At 41.4% G+C, this 22,106-nt stretch overlaps 1 protein-coding gene across 1 annotated transcript in view; it reads left to right on the top strand.

Moving 5' to 3' along the window:
- The window catches only part of nol10 (nucleolar protein 10), a 36,746-nt gene that overhangs the window by 8,600 nt on the left and 6,040 nt on the right, over positions 1-22,106 (top strand). Inside the window, exons 12-19 of the mRNA XM_014192098.3 lie at positions 7,765-7,831; positions 8,610-8,662; positions 10,181-10,307; positions 16,983-17,062; positions 17,161-17,259; positions 19,720-19,812; positions 20,031-20,207; positions 20,344-20,648. Of these exons, the coding sequence (XP_014047573.1) occupies positions 7,765-7,831; positions 8,610-8,662; positions 10,181-10,307; positions 16,983-17,062; positions 17,161-17,259; positions 19,720-19,812; positions 20,031-20,207; positions 20,344-20,648 (1,001 nt within the window). The remainder of the gene's footprint in view (positions 1-7,764; positions 7,832-8,609; positions 8,663-10,180; positions 10,308-16,982; positions 17,063-17,160; positions 17,260-19,719; positions 19,813-20,030; positions 20,208-20,343; positions 20,649-22,106) is intronic.

The raw sequence follows: 22,106 nt of genomic DNA, 5'->3' as shown, positions 1-22,106 counted from the left end.
ACCCGGAAGCCAGCTGCACCAATGTGTCAGAGGAAACACGTTCATCTGCCCACCACTAGGAGTCACTAGAGCACGATGAGCCAAGTAAAGCATTTGAAAGTTCAATAGCCATAGCCAATCCAATCTACAGTAGGCCTATATACAAATAAGCCATTGGCCACACAGGCTTGCCATCATTCACTTTGAACTGGACTGTGTGTTTACAGACAGTTGAAACAGCGGAACTTTAGATCATTAGAATGCTTTCGCCAAAAGCCACAAAAGACACCTGAATTGATGTTTTATGTAAATACCATGGGAGTCCTCTTACATTTGGAAACTTCAGTCCTACTGATATTAACAACCATGAAAAGGTAGGCCATATCTCCCTCAGTTGCCTATACACGTGAACAACAACAAGATCAACAACTAATGCTAGCCAGAACGAGATAATCTAACGAGGGAACATTAGATAAACCCTCTCAAACTTTTTAAGCTAGTTGGCTGTCAAAATGGCAACGATCGGGAATAGTAGCCTGCTCGTTCTTCTGCAGCTTGCCTGCCAATGCATGCTTTTCCCAACCCATATTTGAACAACAGAATAGGAACTTACTTGCCAGCCTGCCCACTTGATCAATGCCAAATACGTTTGATTGACATCTAAAAGATATGCTAACTGTGGATCAAATCGAATTTTATTAGTCACATGTGCTGAATACAACAGGTGTAGACCTTACAGTGAAATGCTTACTTACGAGCCCCTAACTGACAGTTAATAGTCCAAGTTCAGCATAGCAAAGCGATTCACATTTCTTGCTAGCTAACCAAATGACACCTGCATCTCTAGCCTTAGCCACCAAAAACCAATATAAGGGGAAAAAGTCGGTCACTCATCCACTCCTCCAATGACATGACATCCTCCCAGCAGCTAGCTAACATTAGGCTCCGTGTTTTCAGCTTGCTAAATAAATAGCTAGTTGCATAAATAGACACGCCTATCCCAGTGGTGTCAAACTCAATCAGCGCATGGGCAATATTGAAAAAACACAACGAATTCACGGGCCAGACATACAAAAAAGTATAACTGCGATCCAAACTGGCCATTGTTTTTATTTGGGAAAAAATGGCCCTTTATAATGCCCACGTATGTACATAGAATGTTGTATATAGCGTTTTAACATATTACAACAAATAAGAGAGAAATATATTTGTCCAGCCTCTGCTATTATGCTTGCAGATGTGAATAAGTCCAAATAACAAAAATGTAGCTATAGGTTTGTTGTAACATTTTAAACTTATAACATGTTAGACTTTTTTTTTTGCTGTAGACTCGCTTTTGTGTCCTATTCGTGCCACGGGCCTTGTAATCATTGCCCTTGCTAGTTAGATTTTTTTTAACATTCCCAGCCTTAGTTACAGGCCAGCAAACAATGTACCAGGCCAGCAGGGATTTACAACCTGATTGCAATATTTTTTGGACTACCAAGAAATGTATTGGTGAATTACATTAATCAGGCATTGAACTGCATCCATCTATTCTGCCAACAATGCCTTAATTAATGTATGTCATGTAATTTTAAGTCAAATAGAACCTACTTTTAAAATCTCTTATGAAGTTGGTTTTGAAGCATAAACTGGGAATTTGATCTTTTTTTACTGATTTATAATGATTGTCTGTTTGTTTCATATCTGCAACGTAGTTAAACCACTCAGTTCCTCTTGAATTATCAGAGAAATGGTGGTGTAAATGCCTTTATGCACAAATATTTATATAATAATAATCATATCGATGTAAACTTGGAGTCACGCGATGATATGTTGTGTGGTCCTCCCACTACGACTCTAGTAAGCATGCTGTTTATTAGGCTACAGATTAACTAAATGTTGAACTTCACAGGGTGGTGAGAATGCACTGTGATGAGCTTGATGCTTCTTTCCTGTAAACATTGAGTCTTATTCTGGTGACATGATGCTTACCTGCAGTTTGACTAATCAAAATAATCTATATTTTTTGTTCATAATAATCTCATCATGTAGGCTATACACGCACTGTATCTGAGAGCTGTTGGGTAGAGCGCACATGCCAAGGCCACAGTTGGCACATTTGCTATATAATGCAAAAATGTTACTGACAAAACCATCAGTAGAGTTGAAAATGCAATGGAAACCCATATAACTTTTATTTTTTTATTCGATACATGGGAATTTAACCACTGAAGTTATTTTTATGTGCACTATATTATCATGCACAGGCTTTTATCTTCAACAAGTCTGTTTGAAGGAAACAACCCTCCGGTGGGAAAATGCACATATTGCTTTTATGTAAATTTTAGAATATAACATATAAGACTATTTCCAGTATGGTGACCGTGAGGTAGTAAGGTAAAGGTGATCCACTTGGCATTCCCTTTTTTATAAACAAAATGTGCCTCTTAACCTCTATGGGCTAGGTGGCACGTCACCGTCCCACTCTATTCAACAGCCAGTGGAAGAGCGTGGTGCGAAATACAAAACCTCAAAAATGCAATAATTTCCATTTTTACGTACGACTATTTTACACCATTTTAAAGACAAGACTCTCGTTAATCTAACCACATTGTCCGATTTCAAAAAGGCTTTACAGCGAAAGCAAAACATTAGATTATGTTAGAGTACATAGCCACAAATAATCACACAGCCATTTTCCAAGCAAGCATGTATGTCACAAACCCAAAACACAGCTAAATGAAGCACTAACCTTTGATCTTCATCAGATGACACTCCTAGGACATTATGTTATACAATACATGCATGTTTTGTTCAATCAAGTTCATATTTATATCCAAAAACAGCTTTTTACATTGGCATGTGATGTTCAGAACATGCATTCCCACCCAAAACGTCCGGTGAATTTACTAAATTACTCACCATAAATGTTGACAAAATACATAACAATTATTTTAAGAATTATAGATACAGAACTCCTTAGTGCAATCACTATGTCAGATTTTAAAATAGCTTTTTGGCAAAAGCACATTTTGCAATATTCTGAGTACATAGCTCAGCCATCACGGCTAGCTATTTTGACACCCGCCAACTTCGGGGCTCACTAAACTCAGAATGACTATTAGAAAAATTGTATTACCTTTGCTGATCTTCGTCAGAATGCACTCCCAGGACTGCTACTTCCAGAAGAAATGTTGTTTTTGTTCCAAATAATCCATAGTTATGTCCAAATACCTCCTTTTTGTTCGTGCGTTCAGGTCACTATCCAAAGGGTAATGCGCGAGCGCATTTCGAGACAAAATAATTCTAAATGTTCCTTTACCGTACTTAGAAGCATGTCAAACGCTGTTTAAAATCAATTTTTGGGGTATTTTTCTCGTAAAATAGCGATAATATTCCAACCGGACAATAGTGTATACATTGAAAGAGGAAAAGAAAAAACAGCATGGTCGCGGGACCGCACATATCCAATCTCTTTGTCACCAGGCAGACCACTGACAAACTGAGCTACCATACTCTGCCCAGAGACAGGAGACGCCTCAATCCGCTTTCTGAAGGCTTTAAAGAGCCAATGGAATCCTTAGAAAGTGCAACGTAACCCCAGAGATACTGTAGTTTTGAAAGGGACTAGAAAGAACTACAAATTGTCAGACAGGCCACTTCCTGCTTGGAATGTTCTCAGGTTTTTGCCTGCCGTATGAGTTCTGTTATACTCACAGACACCATTCAAACAGTTTTAGAAACTGCAGAGTGTTTTCTATCCAAATCTACTAATAATATGCATATTCTCGTTTCTGGGAAAGAGTAGTAACCAGTTTAAATCGGGTATGTTTTTTATCCGGCCGTGAAAATACTGCCCCCTAGCCCAGACCGGTTAAATTTGAAAGAACTCGACTCAAAAGTCAAGAAATAACAAACATCATGTTGGCATACTCATTGTTACGGCAAATACTAGATCGAGAAATAAAAACAAACACAGCGAAACAACGCGGTTATGGACCAAGTAATTGATGACTCGACTAAAGTGAGTTTAGAGACACTACTAACAGAAAAAGATGAAGAAAATATCAGATCTAAACTGATATGACTGAACTGGGCAAACGTATGAAGGAGGCCGAAACCGGGTTAATTCTAGCGATAATTGCATGAGAGAAACTCTAGAAAACCGTGGATGAACAAAAATACAATCATTACGGGCCTTACTGACAACGTAAACGGGATGGACGACTTCAGTCACCGCTCAAATCTTTGTTTCGTAAATTTCCTCAAGCTGTGGAACAACCGGAATGGAAGAATTCCAGGAAAATGTAATACCACACAACTTCTGGGCCAGGAGAACTTCACACGGGCTCCCACAATTGAATAAGCACATTCGAACAGGCGGCCCAGGAGGGGACACCAGCAGCAAACCAAGGGGCATCATAGCAAAGTTACTTAACTATAGGGACAAAGATAAAGTTCTATGACTGGCCATCCAAGCCAAAAAGTTGGAAGTTGGACTTTTGTATGAGGGCCAACGGATCTACAGTACACCAACATGAGCAGAGACCTCTACCTGAAGCGCAGAGAAATTGACACCATAAAGAAAAAGCAATGGGGGAAAAAATAATCCTGTTCCCTTTGGTGTACCCTGCGCAACTACGGGTCAAATGGAGGGAAAGAAACATCACACTGAAATTAGCTAAATAAGTTACCAGATTTGTGGATAACCTGGACAAGGAGAACGGTGGAAATGGCCACGATCTATTTGTTTTTAGTAACGAACTGACAAGTGAACAAGACAACATGATGATTGCTATGATCTCTAGACAGTTATTTTTGAATGATCAAGAGCCAATAGGCTATAAAGGCATGAGTGTGTGCGAAGAATTGAAATGGCCCATATGTGAAAAAGACAGGGAGAGTTCAAATGTCACTCAGCCTAAGACCCTGAAATTGTAAGCACACGGTACTTTTATTTGTTGCTTTCTTCCTTCTTTAAAAACAATGTAATTTACTTTTGGCCAAATTAAGGCATGATAATGGGGAAATTGATATATGAATTGAAAAATGTGTAATCAATGTGAGCAACATATGTCAACACATGTCGATTATCCTTTTCTTTTTATTCTCCCATTGTAAGTGCAATGATTCATGATAATGAGTTGAATGAATGAAGAAACATGAGCAATTGCCCAGTTTATAAAAGAGAGACACACAAGCAGGCTATGTGGGCGAAGCCCATAATTATGCACCTTTCAATCATTATTTCCAGCTCTTTGTTGGACAATTTATATTGAAATTAATTAACTGAATCCCAAGGTGGAATGTACGAGAAATGTGACCAAGCCAACTGAACATGTAGCTGATAAACTCTGAAAAATTAAGTGAATAAATGGCACTCAATTTGGCTCTACCAGTGCCCAGAGCGGACAGATGTTGCATTGATGTTGCAAGTCATTATAAACCTGGTGATTCGAGCCCTGAATGTTGATTGGCTGAACGCTGTGCTATATCAGACCGCATACCAACGGGTATGACAAAACATTTATTTTTACAGGTCTAATGATGTTGGTAACCAGTTTATGATACTAATAATGTACCTCAGGGTTTGTTGTGTATGGCCAGTATACCACGGCTAAGGGCTGTAGCCAGGCACTCCGTGTTGCGTTGTGATAAAAACCAGTTCTTAGCCAGGGTATATTGGCCATGTTCGATACCTCCTCGGGCCTTATTGCTTAGTTATACCACCTGCTCTTAGTGATCATCGTGCTCTGTCCCCCAGTGGGTCAAGACGAGTGCGCCCCACGTGGTTGCGGGCTGTACACTCCAGTGGGTATAGGTCTACATCTGTTTGCATTTATTTCATTGGAGAATTAGAAAGTTTAACCAATTTCTCTCTTTAATATACTATAATGATGCTTTATGCTTAAATAATCAAATTTGTTTGATTCTCAATTAACACAGGGATGGCAAGTGCTTTTAATATTTATTTCTCTTGTTATTGTCCAAGAGAGGGATAACCTACTCCTTTGGCTTAAAAAAACAAACAAGGGGTAGGCCTATCACGCTGGCCAGGACAAATGATCAATGTATACTTTAGAAGGGCCTCATCCATCTCAGAAGGTAGAACCAACCCAAGACAGGACTCCTTAATAGTAATCACTGTGGTGCTGACAGTCACACTCCACAGTGGTTGGTGATTGGTATGGGAGCTGAATACGCAGCCACCCAGACCCCTCTATGGTCGGAGATTACACATACTGACTCATTTTTCAACTTTTTAACAAACGTTTGAAACAAAAAAAATCTGAAATGTTTTACATGTTGTTTTGTTTTTGTCCTAGTTGGGCGATATTGTATTTACCAATGGAATCACAAGTCGTGTTTATTATGATTTATTACTAATATATATATATATATATATATATATATATATATATATATATATATATATATATAACAAACAATAAGAACACCTTCCTAATACTGAGTTGCACCCTCTTTTGCTGTCAGAATAGCCTCAATTCGGCGGGGCATGGACTCTACAAGGTGTCGAGCGTTTCACAGGGATGCTAGCCTATGTTGACTCATGCTTCCCAATGTTGTCAAGTTGGCTGGATGTCCTTTGGGTTGTGGACCATTCTTGGAAACACACGGGAAACTGTTGAGCGTGAAAATCCCAGCAGCGTTGCAGTTATTGACACAAAGTACTGCGCCTGGCACCTACTACCATACCCCATTCAAAGACACTTTTTAAAAAAACATCTTGCCCATTCACCCTCTGAATGGCACACATACACAATCCATGTCTCTGTTGTCTTAAGGCTTAAAAATCCTTCTTTCATCTGTCTCCTCCCCTTCACCTACAGTGATTAGTGGATTTACAGTGCCTTCAGAAAGTATTTACTACCCTTGATTTTGTTTTACATTTTGTTGGGTTACATCCTGAATTTAAAATGTATTAAATTGAGATTTTGTGTCACTGGCCTACACACAATACCCCATAATGTCAAAGTGGAATTATGTTTTACACTTACCCTATAAAGCTGGAAGTCTTGGACTACCTTATATGAAGGTGTATTACTGGGCTGCAGAACTGTGTTCACGTTAACAATGGACAGCAGACTGTCCTTGTGCATAGAGAAGTATTGAAGGCATAAATGTAATACCTTATGATCTAAAATATATTCACTACTTCGGTTCCAAGGCATTGAAGAAAAAAACAGACAATCCAATGATTCTCAATTCCATTCGTATTTGGGAAAATGTACATCAACTCATGAGGTGGAAAGGAACAATATCAACATACACCCCTATTTGGAATAACCCCACTTTCCCTCCAGTCTTTAATGACCACCTTCAAGTCCTGGTGGCATCCATGAATTTTGAACATGTGCACTATACTGAACAAAAATATATACTGAGCAAAAATATAAACACAACATGCAACAATTTTAACTATTTTACTGAGTTACAGTTCATATAAAGACATCAGTCAATTGAAATAAATTCATTAGGCCCTAGTCTATGGACTTCACATGACTGGGAATATAGATATGCATCTGTTGGTCACAGATACCAGCGAAGATGATTTTTGTAGGTTTAGAACATTGTCATCTGCACAATTCCAAACGCACTTTGAATTAAGTATTCAAAATTAAATGTTGTGGTCAGTTTTTTTGGAAACGCCTTTGCATTTTTTTGGGTAAAAATGTCCATGTCATTGTACACTTGGTTGATGAAGGAGAGACCACTAACTAACTAATCACAGTGCTAGAACAGATATTCTAACCATATCTTTGGTCTGTTTCACCCCAGGGGAAAGTGTTCTCCTCCATTGAGCCCCAGACGAACATCAACGACGTGTGCATCTATCCTGGTTCTGGTGAGAATCACCTCAGAAAGACTGGTCCATTCTATGAGCAATGAGCCAGATACACTAAACATTGCTTCTGTACCAATTTTAACTTGGAGGGTTGACCTACACTACAGGCACTCTTATCTGCTTGGTAGTCATTTACCAGTATGCTCAACTACCACTAGATGGTGCCAAGTGACCTCATCAACAAGTTCTAAACACTTCTGGACCAGGGATATGCTTCTTTGTGAGATGGCTTGGACTTTGCTTTTGAAATAAGACTGAAACTCTATCTACTGACAGCTTCTCTGCCAGCAATTATGCCAAATTACAGCAATCTTTAGTGAGCACTTGAGTTAACTGTTTAAGATGCTCATTCACAATGTAATTGCTGTAATTTCACGTAAATAGCAAATCCGCACAACCATTTGCATGGATGATTTGTTGTCAAAGGAAAATGAAGATGGGAGCAAGCCAGGCTTTTGTCAGTAATGGTTACACACATTCTAACATTTAAAAATCCAGCAAGGGGTTTTGCTGTTTCCTATTTGACTCTGTGTAGTCTACTTCCTGCATACCTACTATAGTCACCCTATGTTTATGTGGGCTGTACTTTCTGCATGTTCATGCAGTTAGGCTTGTAACTAGAGTCAAACAAAACCAGCAGATGATGAGCCTTTATGTACAGTTCCGCATAATCTTAGTTTATAACCATGCTAACTTCAGTATGGGGGAAAGGATCTGGTTGTTTCGTTAGCTTATCTCACTCATTCACATCTTTTCTTTTTCTCTCCTAACTTCACAGGTATGCTCTTCACTGCCAATGAAGACCCCAAGATGAATACATTCTATATCCCTGTGAGTTCTACCACCCTTGCACTCCCTCAGGCCCATTTGACCGTTTGGTTTAACTGCTAGTTTTACATGCCTCAGTGTGCATGTTTGGTTTGAAAGGTACATTTTCCCATGAGATAGATTTACTCCATGGTGTGAATTGAAACCAAACCGACCAAGGCAGTATAGAGAAGGCACGAAAGGACGATCTCTGTTTTAGGTCTTGAGTGTTTGAGACTTTCATTTGTTCAGTTTAGTGTTTACGGCATCCCCATTTGGCTGGTGTTTTATGGTCTGCAAAAAAAAACACTATAAAGGGCATTATTCATAGAAAACCTCCCACTTGGTTTTACCTAGAAAGTACCCTTGTTGGAACGTGAATGTTCTTCAGCAACAGGTGGCCTTGTGCCTACCCCTATACCAGCTTTTCAGTTCTTATAGGAAAAGTGTTTGTACATTGTTTAATTTTTTTTTTAATTAGTCTCGTTAGAAAGTTAATGTGTGTGTTTCTACGGTAAAGTAGTCTCTCTTTAGGAAGTTGATGTGTGTGTACGGTAAAGTAGTTTCTTTAGGAAGTTGTGTGTGTGTGTGTGTGTGTGTAACGTAATGTAGTCTCTGTATAGAAAGATCATGTGGTAACCCTGACGCGATTAGTTTCTGGTCCCATTCATCAACCACTGATTAGATCATTGTGGTGGAGAGCTACAGAAAACAAGGTCTTAAAAAGCGTGTGTTTGGGGCTACAAAGAGCTTATACTGAACTTAGGAAATATTGCGTTCATCTGTTAACAGCAAACACATTCTATTTTTGGTTATTGGAGTTTTGGAATACTTCTGCAGAAAATGAAGGCCGATATCAAACATTCACATAGCAGTGCTCATACTGCTCTGAATAAATAGCTACATTTTTCACTCAGGTATGGTATGAACATCAATGGTAACTTCAAATATAACACAACGTTGTCACCTTGTTTGGTTTACTCATCTAATCTATCATTCATACATTTGAGGCAGGCATATGATTCCAGTTCCAGAGAGCTCCTTTCTCCCAGGTTTTTCAACTGGTGTACAAAGGCCTCCAACACATGCCTCCCTAGCTGCCTACATTACAGTAGGGCAAAGTTTGGAAAGTAACATTAGCCATTTGCTCTTCAATGATTACACGGAGGAAGGGGACATTACGTAGACTTTGAACTCTGATTTGATAGGACAGAACTCAGTTTGAATTGAACCCAGTGGCATTAAATTATCTTACGATAATGGGGTGATTTCAATCTGATAAGACTCATTCAATCCTTGTCGACTCATCCTCAAAGCCCTGAGAGGATTGGATAGGTGCAAGCAACATGGCAGAAGCTACACCTAGCCAACTGGAATGTTGCCAACACCTACTTCCCTTACCAGCCCTCAGCGCAGTGAAAAGAGAGAAATATATTGAATTAGATTTCTTCAAATGTTCCTTGTTCTTCATTCCTTGTCCCTCCTTCACTACATCCCTTGTTCTTTTCTCTCCTTCCTCCCCTCCATGTTGTCCCTGTGTAGGCACTGGGACCTGCTCCTCGCTGGTGCTCCTTCCTGGACAACCTGACAGAGGAGTTGGAGGAGAGCCCTGAGAGTACCGTCTACGATGACTACAAGTTTGTCACCCGCAAGGACCTGGAGAACCTGGGTGAGAGTAGGGCTGTTAAGTGTATAGATTACATGTATTTTTTCCCCTGCCCCTGCTTCGACACTGGTGCATGATAATGGTCCACTCTAAAGCCAAACAAATTTCACACATATTATTTGGTATATGTAAAGACAAGATCATATCAAGAATAGTCTGATGGGTGACAATATTAGCTTATCAGTTGTGAATGATATATTATTACTTGTGGATAATGCCCAGCTTGTGTGCAAGATGGCAAGAAATGGCACATGCCTTTTCCCCCCGACTTTTAAAAATAATAATCGCACCCCTCATGTAGCCTAGCCCATAGGCCTATATGTTTTGATACGGTTTGTATCACAACTAAAGTGGCCAGATTATTTTCACCATAAAAATGCTTCTTTAGAATTAAAGCATTACATGCATAATCACATTTGCGGTCAGTTTTAAGAATGGTGTTTTCCCGCTAATATATTGCATTTTGGAACATTCACGCTTATAGCCTACTGCCGTATAAGAAGAAATAGCCTAATAGTCATCAACATTTTAAGCTAAACGTTCTGATTTGTTGCGTCAGCCCTGTTGTTTTTAGAAGGATTTTGATTCTAGTGGTTGAATTCATTTGGGATCTATCATGTCCCACAACTGTCCAAGACTATGTTTGAATATTTCTTTCTCACACAGAATAGAAAAGTCAACTTTTATACTATGGGGGATAGTAGATTGACATAAGCTAGTGTTTTTGCTGTTCGTTAGGGCTACTCATCTTGTTGGCTGACGAAAAGTAAATGTGGACAGTTCTTCCAACATCTTCATTATGCGCCTCAGAATTCGATAAGGACGCACGCAGTTGCTTCCCCGATGTGTCTGTCTTCACTTGTAGCCTGTGAGAAGGACCCGATCACGTGATGGATATTGCCTAATAAGAATTGAGATACGGTGCATTCGGAAAGTATTCAGACCCCTTCCCTTTTCCAGATGTTGATTTGTTACAGCCTTATTCTAAAATGGATGAAAGTTTTTTTCCCCTCATCAATCTACACACAATACCCCATAACGACAAAGCAAAAATAGTCAAATAAATAAATATGAAATATAACATTTACATGAGTAAATGTTTGGCAGCGATTACAGCCTCAACTCTTCTTGGGTATGACGCTACAAGCTTGGCACACCTGTATTTGGGGAGTTTCTCCCATTCTTCTCTGCAGATCCTCTCAAGCTCTGTCAGGTTGGATGGGGAGTGTCGCTGCACAGCTATTTTCAGGTCTCTCCAGAGATATTTGTTCGGGTTCTGGCTCAGCCACCCAAGTACATTCAGAGACTTGTCCCGAAGCCACCCCCTGCGTTGTCTTGGCTGTGTGCTTAGGGTCATTGTCCTGTTGGAAGGTTAACCTTCGCCCCAGTTTGAGGTCCTGAGTGCTCTGGAGCAGGTTTTCATCAAGGATCTCTCTGTACTTTGCTCCGTTCATCTTTCCCTTGATCCTGACTTTTCTCCCAGTCCCTGCCGCTGAAAAACATCCCCACAGCATGACCCTGCCACTACCATTCTTCACCGTAGGGATGGTGCCAGGTTTCTTCCAGATGTGACGCTTGGCATTCAGGCCAAAGAGTTCAATCTTGGTTTCATCAGACCAGAGAATCTTGTTTCTCATGGTCTGAGAGTCCTTTAGGTGCCTTTTGGCAAACTCCAAGCAGCCTGTCATGTGCCTTTTACTGTGGGGTGGCTTCCGTCTTGCCACTTTACCACTAAGACCTGTTTGTTGGCGTGCTGCAGAGATGGTTGTCCTTCTGGAAGGTTCTCCCATCTCCACAGAGGAACTCTGGATCTCTGTCGGAGTGACCATTGGGTTCTTGGTCACCTCTGTGACTAAGTCCCTTCTCCCCCGATTGCTCAGTTTGGCCGGGCGACCAGCTCTAGGAAGAGTCTTGGTGGTTCCAAACTTATTCCATTTAAGAATGATGGAGTCCACTGTGTTCTTGGGGACCTTCAATGCTGCAGAATTTTTTTTGTACCCTTCCCAAGTTCTGTGCCTCGACACAATCCTGTCTGAGTTCTACGGACAATTCCTTTGACCTCATAGCTTGTGTTTTGCTCTGACATGCACTATCAACTGTGGGACCTTATATAGACAGATGTGTGCCTTTCCAAATCATGTACAATCAATTGAATTTAGCACAGGTGGACTCCAATCAAGTTGTAGAAACATCACAATAGAAACAGGATGCACCTGAGCTCAATTTCGAGTCTCATAGCAAAGGGTCTGAATACTTATGTAAATAATGTATTTCCGTTCTTATTTTTAAAACATTTGCATACATTTCTAAAAACCATTTTTTGTTGTGTTTTTATTAGGTATTGTGTGTAGATGAATAAGATGTATATATTTTCATCAATTTTAGAATAAGGCTGTAACGTAACAAAATGTGGAAAAAGTTAAGGTGTCTGAATACTTTCTGAATGCATTGTATCTGAGAGAGCCATGTGAGTGAGAGGTTCTTCGGAGCATGCAGCTTGGAGAAGGGTATTATTATATTCAGCCCACGGGCACAACGACCAACGTGCTGTAAAAGGCATGGATTTTTTTAGAGGGTATTACGGCCACACAAAGGGGATGCTGCCGGGAAATTTGAGGCATTATCAAGTGCTTCTCAAATTATGAATGAGAAACTGATCGTGTGTGCACCCTTCACAAAAGATAAAGCAGAGCCTTTCATGCGACTTCTTTCAAATCATCATTATTCACATCATGCAGCCTTGTAATGTATTAAAAATCAAAACGTATAGCCTAATGTTGCATAAATAACTCTAAATTAAGCTTATAGGAGGACCAGTTTCTTTGTTAACCGCTCAACACAGAATAGCTGCATATGCGCACTCCCTCAAATCCTTTGGAGAAAACATCCTTTCTATTTTATTCAGCTATGTTCAATTGTATTGTTCATACTGTAAAATAATGCGACGGAATTCTAAGCAAATCTTGTCTGCTAAATGAAGTGTGGCCCACAGCCATATGGCATAGCCAGATCAGGACCTAACATAAGGACAACTTAGAGTATGCTATTTTGTTCTACTGAAATGGACTACATTTTCATCATATCATGTTTCTTTAGACCGGCTATATTAGATTGATTTATTAGACTTTTTTTTTTTAATTTAGATTTTCCAAAGGTCTGCATCAGTGTCTTGTAGGCTGTGCATGGAAGCCAGGAGATGTTAAATGTGTTTGTTAATTAATGGTCAATTACCGTGAGACCGGCAGTTATTTTCTTGACAATCACCAGCTGACAAAATGTCATGACTGCCCCAGCCCTAGGTGAGGGGGGTGGAGATTTGTCCCTCTAAGATCTCCAGAAATACAAGTGCCTATTGAATCGAGCATTCAAGTTATTTTAGGCCTACAGGTCCTAGGGAAACTTCCAGGGCTGTCTACACTACACTTGCCATTCAGTGGAGACCATTTTGAATTTAGGCATATTGAAACAACACAACGGTCCAGTTTACAAGTCCCTCCTAAAAATGAACGGTAGGGGAAACACTGGCGGAATGGAGAGAGAGAAATTAAGAAATGGAGTAAGGGATAGTGAGCGATAAAGGGGTGGCGAACAGAAGGGTTGAAAAAACAGAGGAATGCTTGGGTTAGCACTAAAGAGATCAAATGACAAGGATGAGAAATTCAGTTGGTTGGGGAGGAATAAAAGGAGAGGGAGGGTGATGGGGAGGGAGAGGGGGTAATGGAGAGGGGGTAATGGAGAGGGGGTAATGGAGAGGGGGTAATGGAGAGGGGGTGATGGAGGGAGGGTGATGGAGGGTGATGGAGGGAGAGGGCGGGAAGGAGGGTGAGCGAGGGAGGGAGGGTGATGGAGGGAGGGAGAGGGTGAGCGAGGGCGGGAAGGAGGGTGAGCGAGCGAGGGAGGGTGATGGAGGGAGGGAGAGGGTGAGCGAGCGAGGGAGGGTGAGGGAGGGAGAGGGAGGGAGAGGGCGGGAAGGAGGGTGAGCGAGGGAGGGAGGGTGATGGAGAGAGGGTGAGCGAGGGCGGGAAGGAGGGTGAGCGAGGGAGGGTGATGGAGGGAGGGGGGAGGGTGATGGAGGGAGGGGGGAGGGTGATGGAGAGGGGGGGGAGGGTGATGGGGAGGGTGATGGAGAGGGGGGAGGGTGATGGAGAGGGAGGGTGAGCGAGGGAGGGAGGGTGATGGAGAGGGAGGGTGAGCGAGGGAGGGAGGGTGATGGAGAGGGAGGGTGAGCGAGGGAGGGAGGGTGATGGAGAGGGAGGGTGAGCGAGGGAGGGAGGGTGATGGAGGGTGAGCGAGCGAGGGAGGGAGGGAGGGTGATGGAGGGGGAGAGGGAGGGAGGGTGATGGAGAGGGAGGGGGGGAGAGGGAGGGTGATGGAGGGGGAGAGGGAGGGAGGGAGGGTGATGGAGGGGGAGATTAGATTAGATTAGGGGGAAGGTTAGGGGGAAGGGGAGTTCAGTTCACTGCAGCTGTGAAATGTCCTTGTTATGTAACAGACGGGCTATAAGCCGGATAGTGAGATTTCTGGGGAAAGGGGGTTTCTATCTTTTTACCACACACACACACACACACACACACACACACACACACACACACACACACACACAGTCCTTGCCAGGGTTGGGGAGTAACTGATTACATGTAATCTGATTACAAAACAACTGTAATCCGGCCAGTGTAGGCCATCATTGTAAATAAGAGTTCTTAACTGACTTGCCTAGTTAAATAAATAAATGAAATATGTTCTGTTACCAGCAAAAATTTTGTAATTAGATTACAAACACTTTTGAAATAGATTATTACTTCTTGGATTACTTTTAAATGCTTTCTCAGTGACATTCAATTCAGCATTGAAAATGGGCACAGGATTAAGTTTGTTCCACCTGAGCAAGTCTGACCACAAGTCAGAGAGCACTATGATCACACACCAAATGCGTTTGATGGATCCTTTTGGTCTTCTAATGCCTCTTAAAAAGAAAGTAATCCAAAAGTAACAGAAATGAAACAGATAACCTTACTGAGTTTGGGTAATCCCAAAGTTACGTTACTGATTACAATTTTGGACAGGTAACTACTAACTGTAACGGATTACACTTACAAAGTAACCTAGACAACCCTGGTCCTTGCGTGCCACAACTCCCACACATTCCTGAATTAAAGTGGTCTTCAGGAATGAAACTAAGCAGAGACTAAAAGGCCTCATGGCAGTCACTAACTCAACTTCATTCGGAGCTTAAAGAATTGTGGCTGGAGACTGATGTTACAAAACTTTATCTAAATGCTCTCAAAAGGCGTCTTGCCAAATAGCTGAAAGGTCAATGTTAGCCCGAATCTAGCACAAAATGAAACAAGCTTTCACTACAGTCCTGTTGACAAAACTGTTTTTCTTTAGCATACAATTGATTATTAAAGTCTGTAATATGAAGTAAAAGCTTAATGATCGTAAACCCACTTTGCTAAGTATATGCCTACCCTATGTTCCCTACTGTCCTGAACGTGTCAGTTTAAATGGGAACAACCAGCGTGTTGAAAGAAGCAGATGTCTGCAGATATCTGTAGTCTTATGCCATTTTCTTACAGCACGTTCCAATAGGCTGCTTCTCAAAGTTAAAGGGATAGTTCACCCAAATTACAAAATGACATTAGTTTCCTTACCCTGTAAGCCAGTGGTATTCAAAGTCGGGTACGGTGGGGCCACCAAATTTAAATAAAACGTTATTTTTTGGTGGCGGGGGAACCAAAAATTAACAGTACAGATTCTTTTATGGGACACTATACAAAAGTTTTTGACAAAGATAAATTAGCAAAATACAATTTCATTAAGTAAATAAATGTATTGCTTCTCTTAATTTTGATAAGAGATGAATATGTACTGAATTGAAGGTTATTTGTTGATGTGAAAATCAACATTTACAACATTAGATTTGTGGTGGGGCCGACACAATTTCTGGCCAAAAAAATTGTCCCCCCCACTGAAAAAGGTTAAATACCACTGTTGGAAGCGCTCTATGGACAAGGTATGACAGCAATCCACGCTTTGGTTTAGTTTCCCTGGCACTGTTCCTGGTCGTAAATCCCATTCATGTCATGGTACTGATATTAGCATTTTACGCGCATCATGTTCAAATCATCTATAAGTGACATTGTTGAGCTTCACAATCAATTTTAGATACTTTATGATGATTTGGACATGATGCGTGAAAAATGCTAATATCGGTACCATGACTTGAATGGGGCTTTTGCCACAACTGCTAAAACGTAAGCATTTGGAAACGGTGCCAGGGAAATTAAAACAAAGGAACAACCCACACCTGGGTGTCTAAGGCTTAATTGAAAGGAAACAACAAGAACCTGCAGACACTAGGCCCTCCATGGAATGAGTTTGACATCCCTGGCTTACAGGGTAAGAAAACCAATGTGCAATTTAGTCGTTTGGGTGAACTACCTCTTTAATTAATACTCCTTACTGGGCTTGGCAATGCACGTCACCAATTTGGAAGAGCACCAATATTTTTATGAGTTTCAGGTGACATGTAGCCTGCCTCAGGGAAGTTGAATATAGAGATACTGTAAATAACATGTATAAATCAACAATCATTATACAAATGTATAATATAACTGTTTACTCATGTTATGCAAATATGTACATTTCATGTATGTGTAATGCTGTGTTCAACCATAGGTTTGTCTCACCTGGTGGGATCTGCTCTCCTGCGGGCATACATGCACGGCTTCTTCATGGACATCAGACTGTACCACAAGGTAGGTTGAGTAGGTGTGTGTGTAACTGCATATTCTTAGTTGATTGTTGATGTTACAGAGTTATGTGTTTTTAAATACATTTTGTGTGATTTGTCCAGGTGAAGACCATGGCCAATCCATTTGCCTATGAGGAGTACCGCAAGGACAAGATTCGCCAGAAGATAGAAGAGTCCAGGGCCCAGAGAGTACAAATCAAGGTGGGATATCATACTCTGTCTGACTGTTAAAAACATACATTCAGACAGACTGGATATGGTGACAAATTATGTTTTCTAAGAAGTATATACAGTTGAAGTCGGACGTTTACATACACTTAGGTTGGAGTCATTAAAACTCGTTTTTCAACCACTCCAAAAGTTTCTTGTTAACCAACTATAGTTTTGGCTAGTCGGTTAGGACATCTACTTCGTGCATGACACAATACATTTTTCCAACAATTGTTTACAGACAGATTATTTCACTTATAATTCACTGTATCACAATTCCAGTGGGTCAGAAGTTTACATACACTAACACGGAACCCAAACCGGCTGCGCGCGTGCGCCATTGTGCATACATTTATTTTGTCCCCCCACACCAAAAGCGATCACGACACGCAGGTTAAAATGTCAAAACAAACTCTGAACCAATTACATTAATTTGGGGACAGGTCGAAAAGCATTAAACATGTATGGCAGTTTAGCTAGCTAGCTTGCACATGCTAGCTAATTTGTCCTATTTAGCTAGCTTGCTGTTGCTAGCTAATTTGTCCTGGGATATAAACATTGAGTTGTTATTTTACCTGAAATGCACAAGGTCCTCTACTCCGACAATTAATCCACACATAAAACGGTCAACCGAATCGTTTCTATTCATCTCTCCTCCTTCCAGGCTTTTTCATCTTTGAACTTATATGGCGATTGTCATCTAAACTTTCATAGTATTAACACGACGACCGGCAAAACAGTTAGTCTTTCAATCACCCACCTGGGTATAACCAATGAGGAGATGGCACGTGGGTACCTGCTTCTATAAACCAATGAGGAGATGGGAGAGGCAGGACTTGCAGCGCGATCTGCGTAGCAATAGGAATGACTTCTATTTTAGCCCTTGGCAATGCAGACGCTCGTTGGCACGCGCAAGCAGTGTGGGTGCAATATTTGAATAACATGGATTTCTACATTTATTTTGCAACGCTCGCGCATGCGACGTGTCCAGTGGTCAGCATGTAAGTTTGCTGTGCCTTAAAACAGCTTGGAAAATTCCAGAAAATGATGTCATGGCTTTAGAAGCTTCTGATAGGCTAATTTACATCATTTGAGTCAATTGGAGGTGTACTTGTGGATGTATTTCAAGGCCTACCTTCAAACTCAGTGGCTCTTTGCTTGACATCATGGGAAAATCAAAAGAAATCAGCCAAGACTTCAGAAAAACAATTGTAGACCTCCAAGTCTGGTTCATCCTTGGGAGCAATTTCCAAATGCCTGAAGGTACCACGCTCATCTGTACTAACAACAGTACGCAAGTATAAACACCATGGGACCATGCAGCCATAATACCGCTCAGGAAGGAGACGCGTTCTGTCTCCTAGAGATGAACGTACTTTGGTGGGAAAAGTGCAAATCAATCCCAGAACAACAGCAAAGGACCTTGTGAAGATGCTGGAGGAAACAGTTACAGAAGTATCTATATCCACAGTAAAACGAGTCCTATATCGACATAACCTGAAAGGCCGCTCAGCAAAGAAGAAGCCACTGCTCCAAAACCGCCATAAAAAAGCCAGACTACGGTTTGCAACTGCACATGGGGACAAAGATCGTACTTTTTGGAGAAATGTCCTCTGGTCTGATGAAACAAAAATAGAACTGTTTGGCCATAATGACCATTGTTATTTTTGGAGGAAAAAGGGGGAGGCTTGCAAGCTGAAGAACACCATCCCAACCATGAAGCACAGGGGTGGCAGCATCATGTTGTGGGGGTGCTTTGCTGCAGGAGGGACTGGTGCACTTCATAAAATAGATTTCATCCTCATGATGCCAAATGATGTGGATATATTGAAGCAACATCTCAAGACATCAGTCAGGAAGTTAAAGCTTGGTAGCAAATGGGTCTTCCAAATGGACAATGACCCCAAGCATACTTTCAAAGTTGTGGCAAAATGGCTTAAGGACAACAAAGCCAAGGTATTGGAGTGGCCATCACAAAGCCCTGACCTCAATCCCATAGAATATTTGTGGGCAGAACTGAAAAAGCGTGTGCTAGCAAGGAGACCTACAAACCTGACTCAGTTACACCAGCTCTGTCAGGAGGAATGGGCCAAAATTCACCCAACTTATTGTGGGAAGCTTGTGGAAGGCTACAAGAAACATTTGACCCAAGTTAAATAATTTAAAGGCAATGCTACCAAACACTAATCTAGTGTATGTAAACTTCTGACCCACTGGGAATGTGATTAAAGAAATAATTAATTCTCTCTACTATTATTCTGACATTTCACATTCTTAAAATAGTGGTGATCCTAACTGACCTAAGACAGAGAATTGTTACTTGGATTAAATGTCAGGAATTGTGAAAAACTGAGTTTAAATCTATTTGGCTAAGGTGTATGTAAACTTCCGACTTCAACTGTATAGCTAATATAATGTCTGTTGTATGAATGTTCTATGTTTCTGAGACAGAAGCTGCCCAAGGTGAACAAGGAGCTGGCTCTCAAACTGATGGAGGAGGGAGACGACGAGGCAGAACTGTCTGCCAGGAAGAAGAAGGGCAAGGTAGGAGCACATGTACCTGCACACATAGTTCACATACTACTGGTCTGGTCTACAATTGATGAAGACTTCTGAGCTGTAGGCTGGGTTTATATAGTTTTGGTTCTAAGGTAATCTAGAGGAAACTGGTATGTATAACTGAAATATACTCATCTAGCGAATGTCAGCTGCCTAAGCTGTCAATCAAATCCTTTCTCTCCGTCTCTCTGCCCCTCTGCCAGGCTCTACCCAGCATCCTTAGCGACGAGCGTTTCCAGGTGATGTTTGAGAACCCAGACTATCAGGTGGAGGAGCAGAGTGAGGAGTTCCGCCTGCTCAACCCTATCGTGTCCAAAGTGGGCCAGAAGAGGAGGAAGAAGCTGCGGCTGCTAGCCAAGCAGGCCACAGACGCCGAAAATGTAACGATGCTAGATAGCTAGCTTACTACCCCTACTGAAGTTTGACACCCACTATGGAATGTGACTTTCAGTGTGAACAACCTTTCTACCCTTTCTAATTCTACAATGCCACCTCCTACCTCTTCTTCCTCTGCAGGCGGAGGCAGACCAGGAAGAGGAGGAACCAGAGGGGCGTGGCAGCTCAGACGAGAGTTCTGATGATGATAAAAGCTGGGTGGACGAGGTCAGGGAGCAGCGGCGCCTCATATATGAGGAGGGGAGGGACCGCAGGCGGCAGGAGAGGAAGCAGCAGGACCGCAACACCACCCTGCTGGACCAGGACTCCACCCAGAACCATGCCCAGGGCAGGAAACAGGGTCAGCAGCCCCGCTTCTTCCAGATCAAGGCTGGTGAGGAGTTCCGCAGCTTCGGGGACGTGGCGCGCAAGCAGAAATTGCAGAAGTGAGTACAGGTTTATTTTTTTATTTTTTTAAGTAAGCTTCTGGTGATGTTCTCTAGTCTCAACGAACAACCTCTGAACCATAATATTTGGAATAGATGCCACAGAGTACTAGAGCGATTGCATCAAATGCTATGGATTTTCCCATTGTTACTGTCATTCAGCAGAAATAAATCACCCCTCACATGGACACGGCACATAGAGTATATAATAGGGCTGCACAATATTGGAGAAAAAATGTTTTTTACCAAATATTGCGATTTGACGTGGGATATAAACGCAAAAAAAGAAACGGCCCTTTTTCAGGTCCCTGTCTTTCAAAGATAAGTCGTAAAAATCCAAATAACTTCACAGATCTTCATTGTAAAGGGTTTAAACACTGTTTCCCATGCTTGTTCAATGAACCATAAACAATTAATGAACATGCACCTGTGGAATGGTCGTTAAGACACTAACAGCTTACAGACGGTAGGCAATTAAGGTCACAGTTATGAAAACTTAGGACACTAAAGAGGCCTTTCTACTGACTCTGAAAAACACCTAAAGAAAGATGCCCAGGTTCCCTGCTCATCTGTGTGAATGTGCCTTAGGCATGCTGCAAGGAGGCAGAGAAATGAACATTTCAATTCTCTGGCAACAGCTCTGGTGGACATTCCTGCAGTCAGCATGCCAATTGCACGCTCCCTCAAAACTTGAGACATCTGTGGCATTGTGTTGTGTGATACAACTGTACATTTTAAAGTGGCCTTTTATTGTCCCCAGCACAAGGTGCACCTGTATAATGATTATGCTGTTTAATCACCTTCTTATGCCACACCTGTCTTGGTTAATGAGAGATGCTCACTGACAGGGATGTAAACAAATTTGTGCACAACATTTAAGAGAAATAAGCTTTTTGTGCGTATGGAAAGTTTTTGGCATTTTTTTTATTTCAGCTCATGAAACATGGGACCAAAACTTAGGTGCATAGTTTTGTTCAGTGTACATATGACCTCAATTACCTAAACTAACCCGTACCCCCTGTATATAGCGGCGTTGTTGTTATATTATTGCAACTTTTTTTTACATTACTTTATTTCGAAAATATTATCTTGCCCTGCATTGTTGGTTAAGGGCTTGTAAGTAAGCATTTCACAGTAAGGTCTACACACTTGTTGTATTTGGCACATGTGACAAATAATATTTGATTTGATCTAACAGCGAGGAGGAGGAACTATTAAAACTGATATTACACGCGGCTGAGATGTTTCAAAATATTGCATCTACATGGATCTCTTGCGATCTGGATATTGCACATGCCTCTATTGCGATTCTGATGTGAATTTGATTCATTGTGCTGCCCTAGTATATACGTTTTTTTTTTGCCAGTACAACGATTAGCAGGGAAACGTGTGGGCCTGTGTGACTGTGTCTAAGGTGCCTGACTGTGCTGAGCTCTCTACCTCAGACAGAAATGTGTG

This window comes from Salmo salar, chromosome 01 (assembly GCF_965601325.2).
Source record: "Salmo salar chromosome 01, fSalSal1, whole genome shotgun sequence".
NCBI lineage: Eukaryota > Metazoa > Chordata > Actinopteri > Salmoniformes > Salmonidae > Salmo > Salmo salar.
This window is presented reverse-complemented; position numbering and strand designations above follow the sequence as displayed.